Here is a 12,754-nt window from a genome sequence, read left to right as displayed (position 1 = left end):
GGTACACAGCTCCTGACACGTAACACCGAGGACAAGCGGGCTCCCGGAGGGGGAGGAGGTGATGCTGCCGATCAGGACCACCAAAGTGTGCGCACGCGCTCGCTCACGCCCAGGGGGGACCCCGCTCGTGGTCCCGCCGACTCACACCCAAGGCCACACCCACGGCCCCCGGGACACGCTGGCCTCGCGCCCTCCCCGCCCACGCGCGCCCGGTGGCGCGGCTCCCGGCGCCCCCTGGTGGACACACGCGAGCTAGGCTGGCCAGTCGCTGAAACCCCTGCCCCAGGTGGTGGGTGATCAGGTCTCCAGGGCCGAATCCCGGGCCTGTCACCTTCCCCAGGCCGAGTTCCGCTGTGTGAACCCCCCGGGGCGCCTTCCTTCTCTGTGCCTTTTTCCTTTTCCAGTGGAGAACGGCCTTATGAGGCTCTGGATCCCTACGGATGGTTGCCAGGGCCCAAGGGCATCTGAGCTCCCTTCCTTATTTGTAAACAGCATAGATTAATTGATTCTAAGATAAAGTCTCAGGGGGCGAGGTAATAACAATAGTTAACATTTAGATCCCGGCACAATCTAAAGGGTTTTGTATATATTACCTTGTTTAATCTCCAGAATAACCTATGAGGCAGATGAACCATTATCACCCCCATTTTACGGATGAAGCAACTGAGGCACAACTATGTAGCTTACCCAAGATTAATGATTCTGAGCCTGTGCTTCTAGGGTTCTAATAATGTATGTTTCTAACATTTCTCGCACGTAATGTTCTGTGCCCCCAACCTCGACATTCCGAAAACTCTCTGATTTCCAAGATGCTAGGGTTGGAACATCGACAGGTCAAACGTTCTGAGATTGCAGTCTCGTGTGCCGAATCTGCCACTGACGGGTATAACTTTTCTTTCTTAAGAAAACTAGATTTTTAAAAAATTCAACAAATTAAAAATGATACTCAGATTTTAAAAGTATTCCTAGGCGGCCGGGAAAGGTATTCCGCCTAGGGCTAGAGCCCCAAACCTACAACCTGGGGCGGACCGGAATCTGCAGAAGAGGGAGGAGCCATTTATCCTTTACCAAGATAGTAGCCTCCCCGCCCCTTTGCGGCTCCAGCCACCCTACCAAGATGGCGGACGCCGGAAGTAGGTCACGGGAGGGGGCGGGATTTCGGCGCGCGCATGCCCCAAACCGGATTTCCGGGAGCCGGAGAGCAAGTTCTTCCTTTAACAAGATGGCTGTGGGAAAGGGTGGTGGTGGCGGCGGGCAGTGCTCGAAAAGCGAGGCCGATTCCGGCTTCCTGGGGCTGCGGCCCACTTCGGTGGACCCGGCGCTGAGGCGGCGGCGGCGAGGCCCAAGAAATAAGAAGCGGGGCTGGCGGCGGCTCGCTCAGGAGCCGCTGGGATTGGAGGTCGATCAGTTCCTGGAGGACGTGCGGCTGCAGGAGCGCACGAGCGGGTGAGTGGGGCGGGACTGCGGACAGCTGGGCCACGTTTTGTGTGGCGGGGTGCGAGGCCGAGCTGCCTGGGGGGACTTCCGGGGGCCTGGGAGCCCCTGTCCGGCACCGCTGGGGAAGCCGAGGGGATGGACTGGGAACTCCGGGTGAGAGCCTGGGGGGCTTAATAGGGTCACCGGGTGCAAGACGCCCAGTTAAATTAGAATCCAGGTAAACCACACTTTTCCGGTATCAGTACGTACCATGCACCCAGCATAGTTTAGTGCGTTGTTTTTTTTTTTAAATTAATTAATTAATTTATGTATTATTAGCCGTGTTGGGTCTTCGTTTCTGTGCGAGGGCTTTCTCTAGTTGCGGCGAGCGGGGGCCACTCTTCATCGCGGTGCGCGGGCCTCTCACTATTGCGGCCTCTCCTGTTGCGGAGCACAGGCTCCAGACGCGCAGGCTCAGCAGTTGTGGCTCACGGGCCCAGTTGCTCCGCGGCATGTGGGACCTTCCCAGACCAGGGCTCGAACCCGTGTCCCCTGCATTGGCAGGCAGATTCTCAACCACTGCGCCACCAGGGAAGCCCTAGTGCGTTTTAAGTAGTAAAATCTGCAAACTGGAGGAAGGGGCTCTGGCCTGGAGGGGTCCCAGGCTGGAAGATTGTACTTGAATGAGCATAACAGGAAAGCTGAGCCCGGAGAGGTTAAACCTGCTCCTTCCGCAGCTTCGTGCCCCTCTCCCCGACATGTATGGCTGACATTCTGAATTTCCATCTCCCAGTGGCTTGATATCAGAGGCCCCCGATGAAAAACTCTTCTTCGTGGACACTGGCTCCAAGAATGAAGGTAAGGAAGGGTTTCTTTGGCGGGTGTATGGCGATGATTAGTCCTTATTGAGGCTCCCTCAGCCTCTAAAAGGATCTGTGTTAATGATGTGGCTTGGATGGCAAACACCTGCAAAAAAAGGTCTTTACTATATAAACAAGAGGACCTGGAATGAACAGAAAGCAAGTTAGGGACTAAGCTAAAGAACTCATTTTTTTTTTGTGAGGTTTCAGAGAGGTCTCAATGCCCAGAGAATCCAGTTGGGATCTGCCTTGTTGAGTAGATAATCATAAATCAGGAGGTCTCCGTTAATCTGCAGAAAACCAAGTCGAGGATTTGCTGTAAGGAATCATACCTGTTTTACTCAATAAGATGTTTGTTCTTTAATGAGAATAAAAGGATCACCTTGAATAAGTTGGTAAGAGACTTCTCTTAACCCGCTTGCTTTAATTTGCCAAAATGCAGGGTCGGGACCTTCTAAAACAAGTGGAGGAGAAGCAAGTTAGGGTTTGCTTCAGTGAGTAATAAGGTTTACTGTCAATATCTGGAAAAACAGACGAAGAATAAGCGATTTGTTTTAAGGAGGGGCTAGAAAAGCTAAGGGGTCCGTTTTAACTGGAAAGCCAATAGCTTTAATGAGCAAAACGTCAGGCTGCTGTAACAGCAGGATGGCCTTTATGAGCGTGTATGAGATCAGTCAAGGGATCTGGTCTAAGGGAAATGAAAGGACCTCTTGGGTTAGAGCGGTCTTTGAGTGAGCAGGTAAGGAAGGGGTATTAAAGAGGTTGACTTTCACAGGAGTGAGGCGATCTGCTCTGTGAACAGAAGGGGAAGGCAGGGAGCTGCCCTGGTGAACAGGCGAGGAAGTCGTTACAGATTCTGCTTTAGGTTTTAAAAAAAAAAAAAAAAAAAGTAGAAGGATAACAGCGATTGCGCGCTTCCACGGGTGATCACTGTGCTGTGGGATCTTGAAATACGATGGACCCTTGAACAGTGCAGGGGTCGGGGGCACTGACGTTCCATGGGGTCGAAAATCCATGTGTGATTTGTAGTCGGCCCTCTGTACCTTGGTTCCACATCTGCGGATTCGACTAACTGCAGATCGTATGTTCCTGTAGTATTTGCTATTGAAACAAATCCTGGTATAAGTGGACTCCCACAGTTCAAACCCTTGTTGTTCAATGGTCAGCTGCAATTATTGGGTTGGCCGAAAAGTTGGTTTGGGTTTTTCCGTAAGATGTTATGGCAAACCCCGAACGACGTTTTCAGTCAACCCAATACATCTCCGCCTGATCCTGTGAGGTAGGCATTAAACCTCATTTTGGCAGCACAGAGGAGCAAAGTCACTCTCATGAGGTCCCTTAGCAAATGGAAGGATGCGGATTCCATCCTAGTATGTTTTGTTCTAGAGTTCTTTTTACTATTAGGCTTTAGAAGTAAAAGCAGAAAATGCTGTTGTGCTAAGAATCGGCCGTCTTGGGTCCTGAGTCCAGCTCCCTGGGCCTCATGTTGCCTGACCACCTGCTTTCTTCCTTGTTAGCATTAATGGTTCTGTGGCCACTTCCCTGTTGCCTCTGGAAGCCCCTTGTCTGCAGGGCTGTGGGTCTGACTCCTCTGTGTCCCCAGCACAGGGCTGCCTCCAGCTGGCCCAGGAAATGGGTGTGGTGTGGGGAGTCACAGCTTGGGCACCCTGGGCCCTGCCTTTGCAGGGGCCTCTTTCCTCAGGTGGGAGCCTGGGGTCAGCCTGGGGCCTCCAGGTCTGTACTGGGATGCAGGTCTCCAGGGGAGCCGGAATGAGGGGAGTGGGAGGTTGGTCTTGGGTAGTGAGGAGGCCTGAGGCCTTAATTCTTTCCTTTCTCCCACCCCCAGAGCTGAACAAGAAGAGGACCAAAGGTCCGAAGAAGTCGCTGCTTCTCAAGAAACCCCTTCGGATCGACCTCATCCTAGAGAACACATCCAAGGTTCCTGCACCCAAAGAGTGAGTGTCCCACCACCCCCAGACCCTCCTTCTCCTCTGGTTCTGGCCTCACACCCTTCTGTGCAGGCCCTACTCACTTCCTGACCCTAAAGGAATTCTGGGGAGGGAGGGTGATAGGTGAAGGGCACTGGAGGGGAGGATGGGGTCGGATTTGCGCTTTGGAGAGCGGATTGGGGGCAGTGAGGCTGGGGCCAGGGCGCTGTGGCTGGGCGGGTGAGGATGGGCCTGGACGGGGCCGAGGGCTCTGGGGATGGAAGGGGGGCTGGGTGGGCAGCCACGGCCAGGGGGTGGGTCAGGCAGGGCTTAGTGACTGACCCCTGACCCCACCCTGGGGGTGGGGCGTGGACGGCTGATGGGGCGGACAGTGGTGCGACGCTGAGGTTGGTTTTGAAATGGTGTGTGCGGTCCCTGGGAGACAGCCAGGGCAAGGGCCCCAGGGGCTGTTGTGTTGTCAGGTCTGGGGCTCAGGAGAGAGGCCTGGGCTGGGGGCAGACACGGGGAGATGGCCTCCGAAGCTGCTGGATCGAGTGAGGAGTAGGGAAGCCTGAGGAGGCCCCTGTGGAGGGAGGAGACGCTGGGCTGCCTGGCGGGGGCGGGGGGAGCCCGCCTCACCCGCTGCGCCTGCGCCGCTTCTCCCCGGCCCAGCGTCCTTGCCCACCAGGTCCCCAACGCCAGGAAGCTCAAGCGGAAGCAGCAGCTATGGGAGAGGCTGGCAAAGCAGGGCGAACTGCCCCGGGAGGCGCGCAGGGCTCAGGCCCGGCTCCTCAACCCTCCTGCGGCCAGAGCCAAGCCCGGGCCCCAGGACACGGTCGAGCGGCCCTTCTACGACCTTTGGGTCAAAGACAGTGAGTGTCCCTGCTGCCGCGCACCGTATCTGAGGGGGGCGCCCTGCGGGCGTTGCTTTGAGGGTCTTCGGCAGAGTCAGGTGTCTTGAAGGGGCACCGTTTTCCCGCTCGTGCTCCCCTTTCCAAGTGGCCGGCTCCTGCCCCTCCGCCTTGGGTCTCTTCTGCTTTCTGGACCCCGTCCACGTGCTCGTTTGCCTGGCATTCGAAGCCCTCTGGGGTCTGAGAGTCAGTCCTTCCCGGGCCGTCTTCCGGTTGGTGCTTCGCTGCCGTCTTAAGGGAGGAGGGCTGGGAGGGAGCCCCTCAGGGCCCCGATGTTCCCCCAGCAGCCGCCCCTCGCTGCCTCCGCAGACCCTCTGGACCGGCCCTTGGAGCGCCAGGACCCGTTTTTCCTGGAGCAGACCAAGAAGAAAGGTGTGAAGGTGAGAATTCGTCAGAAGGGCGTCCGGGGCGATAGGGGTCAGAGCCCGGGGCTGGGGAGCGTTCGGGCCGTGGGTCTGCGGCGTCCGAGCCCGACCGGCCTGTGACCCGGAGCCCACTTGCTGGGGCCGGGCAGGCAGTCCCGCCGCCGGGGCACAGAGCAGGGCGGTGGCAGGCCAGTGGGACACGCTTTAGGGAGAGGAGGGAAACCGTCACTGGAAAGTAAGGTGGTACTAAGGGGCCGGAGACCTGGTGGAGCGAGCGAGCCTGCAGGGATGGGAGGGCAGAGCCTCCAGCGGGGGGGGGGGCTGTAGGGTGCGGAGGCCGCCGGTCGGGCGTGGGCGAAGGCTGCGGGGAGCCCACTTGGGGCCGTGGGCGTCTGTCCTAAGTGCTTTTGCACACGGGAGCGCTGGGGTTGTGGGGTGCTCTGAGGAGGTGGGACAGGTGGGGGCGGGCACCCCGGCACGGGGGTGGAGGGGGCGACCCAAGGCAAGTCCTCGGGCGGAAGCACCCAGCCTGGCGGGCAGTTGGCTGTGGGGAGGGGCAGGGGGCGTCAGGGGCGACCCCCAGGCTTCTGCTGGAGACGGGGGGCCTCTGCTGGGGTGGAGGCCGGCCGGGCAGGGGCGCGGCAAGTCCGTACCGGGAGCTGCTGCTCAGAGCTGGGCGTGCACTTGGGGCATCTGGGGGTTTGTTAAAGCACAGGTTCTGGTTAGCAGGTTTCAGGTGAGCCCGGGGCCCTGCGTTTCTCCCAAGCTCCCGGGGGCGCAGGGCGACACTCTGAGTGTCCGTCAGCCCTTGTCTGCGGTGTCCTGCGCTGACAGACGCAGAACCTCGTGCCCTCTGCCGAGCACAGCTGCCGATCTCAGTGATGGCCTGATGACCGTACCGTACGGTTTTGCAAGTCTCACCCCCCCCACCGCTCTGGCGACAGGGACCCTACTCAGGAAGGGCAAGCAGGGTCCCTGCGTGCTCGTCCTGGGGTTGCTGCGCCCGCGGTACCAGCTGTCCATCGTTCCAGATGCCGCAGGCACCTCCCAGCTTGAAGGCCGTGCGCCGTGCTGAGGCCTCTGCCGCCTCCCGGGCCCGGGATCCCAGCACCTGTCGGAGCTTGAGTCATGGCGCTCCCGGGCCTTACCCTTTCTTGGTCTCGTCCTCCTCCAGCGGCCGCAGCATCTCCACACCAAGCCCTCCCAGGCGCCTGCCGTGGAGGTGACGCCCGCGGGAGCTTCCTACAACCCATCCTTTGAGGACCACCAGGTACGCCGCCCCGCCAGGCCTCTCAGTCGGTGCTTGGCCGCTTGGTCGGCATGCCCTCCCAGGGCTCGTGGTCCAGTCGGGGAGACAGACCTGTTCCCGGACAGTGATGACCCAGAGTGGGCAGGGCTGGGATGGAAGGGCACGGGGGGGGCATCAGACCCAGCCTTGGGAGTCAGGAAGGGCTTGCTAGAGAAGGGGGCATCAGAGCTGAGACTGGGGGCAGTTTGTTATGGTAAGAGAGGAAGGAAGGGGGGTGTTCCAGGCGGAGGGAACAGCATGTGCAAAGGCCCAGAGATGGGTGAGACCGTGGTACCTTTCAGGAACTCTGTGGGACATAAATGCAAAAGGCTTTCAACTGTTGGCAACAAAACGTGTGACCGAGTAAGCTTTGTGCAAGGGCGAAGGTAGTTTAGCAACAGGAAGAGCTGGTGGCAAGAGTCAGTGTTTATCTCACAGACATCTGCTGGGTACAGGTGTCACGAACAGAGAGGGGACAAACCCCCGCCCTTTGGGAGCTCAGGTTCCTGGAGAGAAATCGAGGTCGCTGAGTAGACGCAGGTGCTCCTGTGAATGCTGTTCAGCGTTGTTCACTGTGAGACAGACTCTTAGCTGAGCAGGGGCAGGGGGCCGCGTGCCTCTCCCGGGGAACAGCATCTACGGGAGCCGGCAGCGCTGCGCGAAGCACTGAGAGGACGAGGCCGGCTGCAGGCGGAGGAGCTGCGCGCAGAGGGAGATGCTGTCTTCTTCTGTTTCTTTCTTTTTTAACATAATCGCTTTATCAAAATACGATTTCCAGGCATGTGATTCACCCACCTACAGGACACGCTTCAGTGGTGTTTAGTATATGCAGAGTTGTGCGGCCGTCATTACAGTCAATTTTAGAACATTTTCATCACCCCAGAAAGAAACCTAACGCCCATCAGCCGTCACCCCCCGATTCCCCATTTCCCCTGGTCTCGGGCATCCACCACTTCTTCCTGTCCGTGTGCGTGTGCCTGTTCAGGGCACTTGCTGGAAGTGGAACCCTGCAGTGTGTAGAGACCAGACTGTCCTTTAAGAGAACGGGCACAGCAGACGGGAGGTTAGGGATTAGAAACCCCCTTGGGCCGGTGCAGGGAGGCCAGGGAGAGGAGGGGGCGCCTGGGCCGTCGAGGGGGTGGGCTGAGCCCTGGGGTGGGGGTGCAGGTGGGAGGTAAGAGGGCCGGGTCGGTAGCTCCCAGGAGAGGCCTCCAGGGCCTGGGTCCTCACCTGCGTCCGCACCCCCTCCCAGACGCTGCTCCGGGCGGCCCACGAGGTGGAGCTGCGGCGGCAGAAGGCAGCAGAGCAGCTGGAGCGGCGGCTGGCCCCGCCGGCCTCGGAGCAGGCGGCCACGCAGGTGAGCCGGGCCCGCGCGCCCCCCCTGCCCGCCCGCTCCCTGCCGTGCGCCTGACCCGCCCCCTCCCCCCAGGAGTCTGCCTTCCAGGAGATGTGCCAGGGGCTGCTGGAGGAGTCGGACGGGGAAGGGGAGCCGGGCGAGGGCCAGGACGAGGGGCCCGAGGCTGGAGGGGACTGGGCCGCGCGAGCAGAGGCCTCGCCCACAGCCGTCCGCCCGGCCTCCGCGGAGAAGAAGACGGAGCAGCGGCGGCGGCGGGAGAAGGCCGCCCGGATGCTGGTGAGCCCCGTGGGCCCCGTCTGCTCTGCCCGGTCCCGCAGCCTGGTTTCTCCTGTCGGCAGCCTGCTCTTTTGGGCTGTTTGGGATCCTTGAAGCTGCTTTGTCAGCTGAGACCTAGTTCCTGGCATCCTCCAGATGCCTCTCTGGGCTCAGAGGATGCAGCGGGGAACACGCCAGGTCAGGCCTGCTGCCCTGGTGATGATGTTCGGGTGGGGGGTGGGGAGGGTTTATGAACCACAGACAGAGAAAAACGGGTAAGGAAGGTCGGTTCAGAAACCAAGCGCTGGGCTTCCCTGGTGGCGCAGTGGTTAAGAATCCGCCTGCCAATGCAGGGGACACGGGCTCGAGCCCTGGTCCAGGAAGATCCCACATGCTGCGGAGCAACTAAGCCCGTGCGCCACAACTACTGAGCCTGCGCTCTAGAGCCCACGAGCCACAACTGCTGAAGCCCGTGCGCCTAGAGCCTGTGCTCCACAACAAGGGAAGCCACCACAATGAGAGGCCCGTGCACTGCAACGAAGAGTAGCCCCTGCTCGCCGCAACTAGAGAAAGCCCACGCGCAGCAACAAAGATGCAGCCAAAAACAAATAAATTTTAAAAAAAAAGAAAGCAAGCACTGTGGCGAAACAGCGGCTGTGACCTGGGAGCAGGTGGAGGAAAGGCCCCCCGGGGCCGGGTCGTGCTCGGCCTGGCCTCTGACCTCGCCCGTCCCCGCAGAGGGTGCAGCAGGCTGCGGTGCGGGCCGCCCGGCTTCGGCACCAGGAGGTCTTCAGGCTGCGTGGGATCAAGGCGCAGGTGGCGCGGCGGCTGGCGGAGCTGGCTCGACAGCGGGAGCGGCGGCAGGCACGGCGGCTGGCAGAGGCGGACAGACCCCGCCGGCTGGGGCGGCTCAAGTGAGGCCCGGGCTGGGGGCTCCCTGGGAGGCCGGGAGGGGTCCAAATCCCCCATCTGGCGCCTTCCTATCTTTGCTCAGCCTGGGCCCCTCCTGGGAGACCATCTCTTTCCCCCAAAGTTCCGTGTTCTCAACCCAACTGCCCAGCCTGTTGTTCCCAAGAGGGGTCTTTGGCCTGTGTCCTGGCCAGGCTGACCCCACCCTCCCGGACGCCCCACATTCCCCAGGTATCAGGACCCCGACATTGACGTGCAGCTCAGCTCGGAGCTGTCTGACTCACTCAGGACCCTGAAGGTACTTGTGTGGCTGGGGGGCTGTAGGGGAGACCCCCGTGCCTGGTGATGATACCCATCCTTGCTCCCCACGTCCCCCAGGGACTATGGGCGACATCATGGCTGCCCCCAGGCTGGGCTGGTTGGGCTGATGCCTGGGGGCTGAGGGCACGGGGTCCCCGGGGGTGAGGGGCCGAGTGATGGCTAGTTGGAGCCTGGGGCCCTCAGAAGACCGTTCCTCCTGGCCAGGTCCCATTGTAGCCCCTGGTCTCTGGCCCCCACTCTCAGCGTCTTCAGTCCCAGAGGGGTCTTCCTAAAGCTCAAGATAGACCCTGTTCCTCCCCCACTCAGAACCTGCTGTGGCTCCCCAGTGCCTCCAGCTCCTCACACGGCCGCGGCCTCTGTGTGGTCTGATGCGCCTTGGGGCTCCAGCCAGCTGTGCTTTAGCGGGCCGACGTGCACTCTTCTTCTGACCCCGCCTGCCCCTGCTGCTCCCTCTGCCGGCCACGCCCACTCCCCCTTCTCCAGCCTCCTTCCTGTTGCTTCTTCCAGACCCAGCTCAGGGCTGGCCCACGGCTCAGTACCTGTCACCCCACGAGCTCAGGGCCGGGCTGAGCCCCTGGTGTACGTGAGGCCAGACTGGGGGCCTTGGCTAATGGGGGGACTGCGGGGCTGACACCCCCCACCACCACCACACTGGACCCTGTGGAGCGGTCAGGGCCCTAGGGTTTCTGCCTGGCACCCGCTGAGGCCTCCCTGTCCGTGTCTCGCAGCCTGAGGGCAACATCCTCCGTGACCGGTTCAAGAGCTTCCAGAGGAGAAACATGATCGAGCCTCGGGAGCGAGCCAAGTGAGAGCCGGGGGCTGCCATGCGGGGCGGGCATCGGGAACCTTCCCGCGCCGGAGGGGCTTGAGGTCGCCGACTGCTCTCTCCTCCCTCCCCCAGGTTCAAGCGCAAGTACAAAGTGAAGCTAGTGGAGAAGCGGGCGTTCCGCGAGATCCAGTGAGCGGCACTCCCCTTCTCCCCAGTGGTCCCCAGCGGTCCCGGGGCCCTCCCAGACCCGGTCGCCGTGGCCAGTGATGGAGCGATGCTCCCTTGGCCAGGCCCGGGACAGGGTCAGCCTGCCAGAGCCACCTGACCGCAGAGTCAGGCCAGGGAGGGTCCCCGAGGGGAAATGGAAGGGCCCAAACCAGAAGAGGGGGTGTCACGTGGATGAGGATGTGGGGCCCCGCACCCCCGTCTACCCTCAGCCTCCCCTCTGTCCCCAGGTTGTAGCTGCTGCGAGATGTTGGAGCCCCCGCCCTTCAATAAAGCACCTTCTGACCAACACCTCAGGCCTCGCGTGTGACTTGTCTCCCTCCTGGGGGCAGCTCTGCCTGTCCCCCTCTAGCACACAGGGATGTGGGTACCAGGGCCTTCGTCTCCACCAAAGGCTGCTGGGAAGCCAGGGCGTGGCAGAGGGCCTGTCCAGCAGAGGCAGGGTAGCCGTCCGTCCCAGGAGTGAGCAGCGGCTTACAGAAGTAGGCAGAGGAGACGGGCCTGGCTTACAGAAGTAGGCAGAGGAGACGGGCCTGGCTTACAGAAGTAGGCAGAGGAGATGGGCCTGCCGCTGTTGGGTGTGGGAAGGGAGGGCTGCACTTGGGTTTCTGGTGGGGGGAGGTGGCCCATTGCACTGCAGTGACAGGGAGGCGGACCTTGACTGCAGGCGTGTCACGTTCAGAGCAGCAGCTGAAGTTTGCTACCCGCCTATCCTTTCTCATCAAGCCCTCTCGACAGCCAGTTTAGGAGGGCTGGAATTACCTATCCCCGCCCCGCCCCCTTTTTCTTCGGCCGCACCCTGCTGCAGGCGGCATCTGTTACGTGACCGAGATTGAACCTTCGCCCCCTGCCGTGGAAGCGCAGAGTCTTAACCACTGGGCCGCCAGGGAGGTCTCCATCCCTATCCCCTTTCTAAAGGTGAGGAAACGGAAGCCCATGAAAGGAGGTTGATCCTCCCCCCACCCCCACTTTAAAGGACTTAAAAACACTTACTCTACAAGTAATAAAAGACTGGTCTCACTGTAAGTCATTGATACAGTTCATACACATACCAGAGAAATGTGAACGTCACCCCTGACCTTTGCCCTCCATCCTAATCCTCTGCAGAGGTAGCCGTCTCTGCAGTTTGCTCTGAAGGGTTCCGTCATGTTCCACGTGTGAGTCTGTTAAATTACATACGTATACATTGGAAAATAGTGTTTTAATTTTTCTGTGTCTGGGATAGGATCCATACCATATGTGGTTCTGTAACGTGCCGTTTAGCACATGTTGGGGAATTTATGACTGTGTAGGGTGCATCCTCATTCTTTTTCTCAGCTGCAGAGAATTCCACTGTACAACCGTGCTGTGATTCCACTCACCCAGGCCCATATTACTCCTGGTGAAGCTGGAGAGGATACCTGTGTACCTGTGCCGTTTCACATGTGTCTGTAGGACAAGTACCTGGAAGTGGATCTCTGGGCTACAGGGAAAGTATATCTAAAAGGTCATTTGGATCTAGCCAAAATGCTCTCTGCATGTAGGAGTCCCCCCCCTTGTTTGCTCATAGCTTTACTACGGTATGGTCTCACTTTTTATTTTATCGTGCATGGTTACCAGTAAGGTTGAGCACCTTTTCATATGATCACTGGTGGTTTCTTCCATGCTGGTTCAAATCTTTGGACCATTTTCCTCCTGGGCTGTTTTCTTGTTTGTTTATAGTAGCTCTTTATTTATTATGGGTCTGAAGACTGTCATACATGTCACAGACATTTCTCCCAGGCTCTTCCTTTTGACTTTGTGCATGGTATCTTGTCAGGAGTGTCCATTGCTTTTAGTTTTCTGTTAGTCTTTCTCTATTTTTTATCATGGCCTTTAGGCAGGTTGCTCCAGGACAAGATGTTTATAAAAATATAGCAGGCAATTTATAAAACAAATGGCTGAAGGGAGAGACTAACGTCAGAGCCTCCTCCTTCCCCCCACATCACAATTTAAGGAACTGTTCCTGCTGTTCCTCCCCTTCTCCCATCTTAAAAAGGACTGTTACACAGACAAGAAAACTGCAGTGTGCATGTGTGTATAGGGGAGGGGGCAGAGGATGGTAGGTTGAGGTGCAAATAGAAGCCACTTGGTGTCTGCTAAAGCCTTAAGCCCCAGCCTTTGACCCAGTA

General features: G+C 59.2%; 1 protein-coding gene and 1 non-coding gene across 3 annotated transcripts; both read left to right on the top strand.

The window, feature by feature from the left end:
• Positions 1 to 1,208: 1,208 nt before the first annotated feature.
• Positions 1,209 to 10,900, top strand: NOP53 (NOP53 ribosome biogenesis factor). 2 transcript variants are annotated; one of them, XM_036833096.1, is made up of 13 exons: positions 1,209 to 1,446; positions 2,210 to 2,274; positions 4,123 to 4,231; positions 4,877 to 5,076; positions 5,425 to 5,495; positions 6,655 to 6,750; positions 8,021 to 8,125; positions 8,198 to 8,401; positions 9,119 to 9,294; positions 9,521 to 9,587; positions 10,339 to 10,415; positions 10,512 to 10,568; positions 10,835 to 10,895. In XM_036833096.1, exons 1-13 carry the CDS (start codon positions 1,223 to 1,225, stop codon positions 10,839 to 10,841), a joined length of 1,458 nt encoding a protein of 485 aa, XP_036688991.1. In that variant the 5' UTR covers positions 1,209 to 1,222; the 3' UTR covers positions 10,842 to 10,895. The 2 variants fall into 2 exon arrangements, with proteins under 2 accessions (XP_036688991.1, XP_036688992.1); XM_036833097.1 differs by having other exon boundaries at positions 10,512 to 10,900.
• Positions 9,626 to 9,736, top strand: LOC118885968. The gene has a single exon (XR_005017601.1). It is a non-coding gene; the product is annotated as a small nucleolar RNA SNORD23 (small nucleolar RNA).
• Positions 10,901 to 12,754: the final 1,854 nt, after the last annotated feature.

Source organism: Balaenoptera musculus, chromosome 19 (genome assembly GCF_009873245.2).
Source record: "Balaenoptera musculus isolate JJ_BM4_2016_0621 chromosome 19, mBalMus1.pri.v3, whole genome shotgun sequence".
Classification (NCBI taxonomy): Eukaryota; Metazoa; Chordata; class Mammalia; order Artiodactyla; family Balaenopteridae; genus Balaenoptera; species Balaenoptera musculus.
This window is presented reverse-complemented; position numbering and strand designations above follow the sequence as displayed.

Coding starts and splice junctions, on each gene's coding strand:
- NOP53 (XM_036833096.1), top strand. CDS start 1,223: ATGGCTGTGGGAAAGGGTGGTGGTGGCGGCGGGCAGTGCTCGAAAAGC. Junction 4,232..4,876: donor AAGGTTCCTGCACCCAAAGA/GTGAGTGTCCCA, acceptor TCCCCGGCCCAG/CGTCCTTGCCCACCAGGTCC. Junction 8,402..9,118: donor AGAAGGCCGCCCGGATGCTG/GTGAGCCCCGTG, acceptor CCGTCCCCGCAG/AGGGTGCAGCAGGCTGCGGT.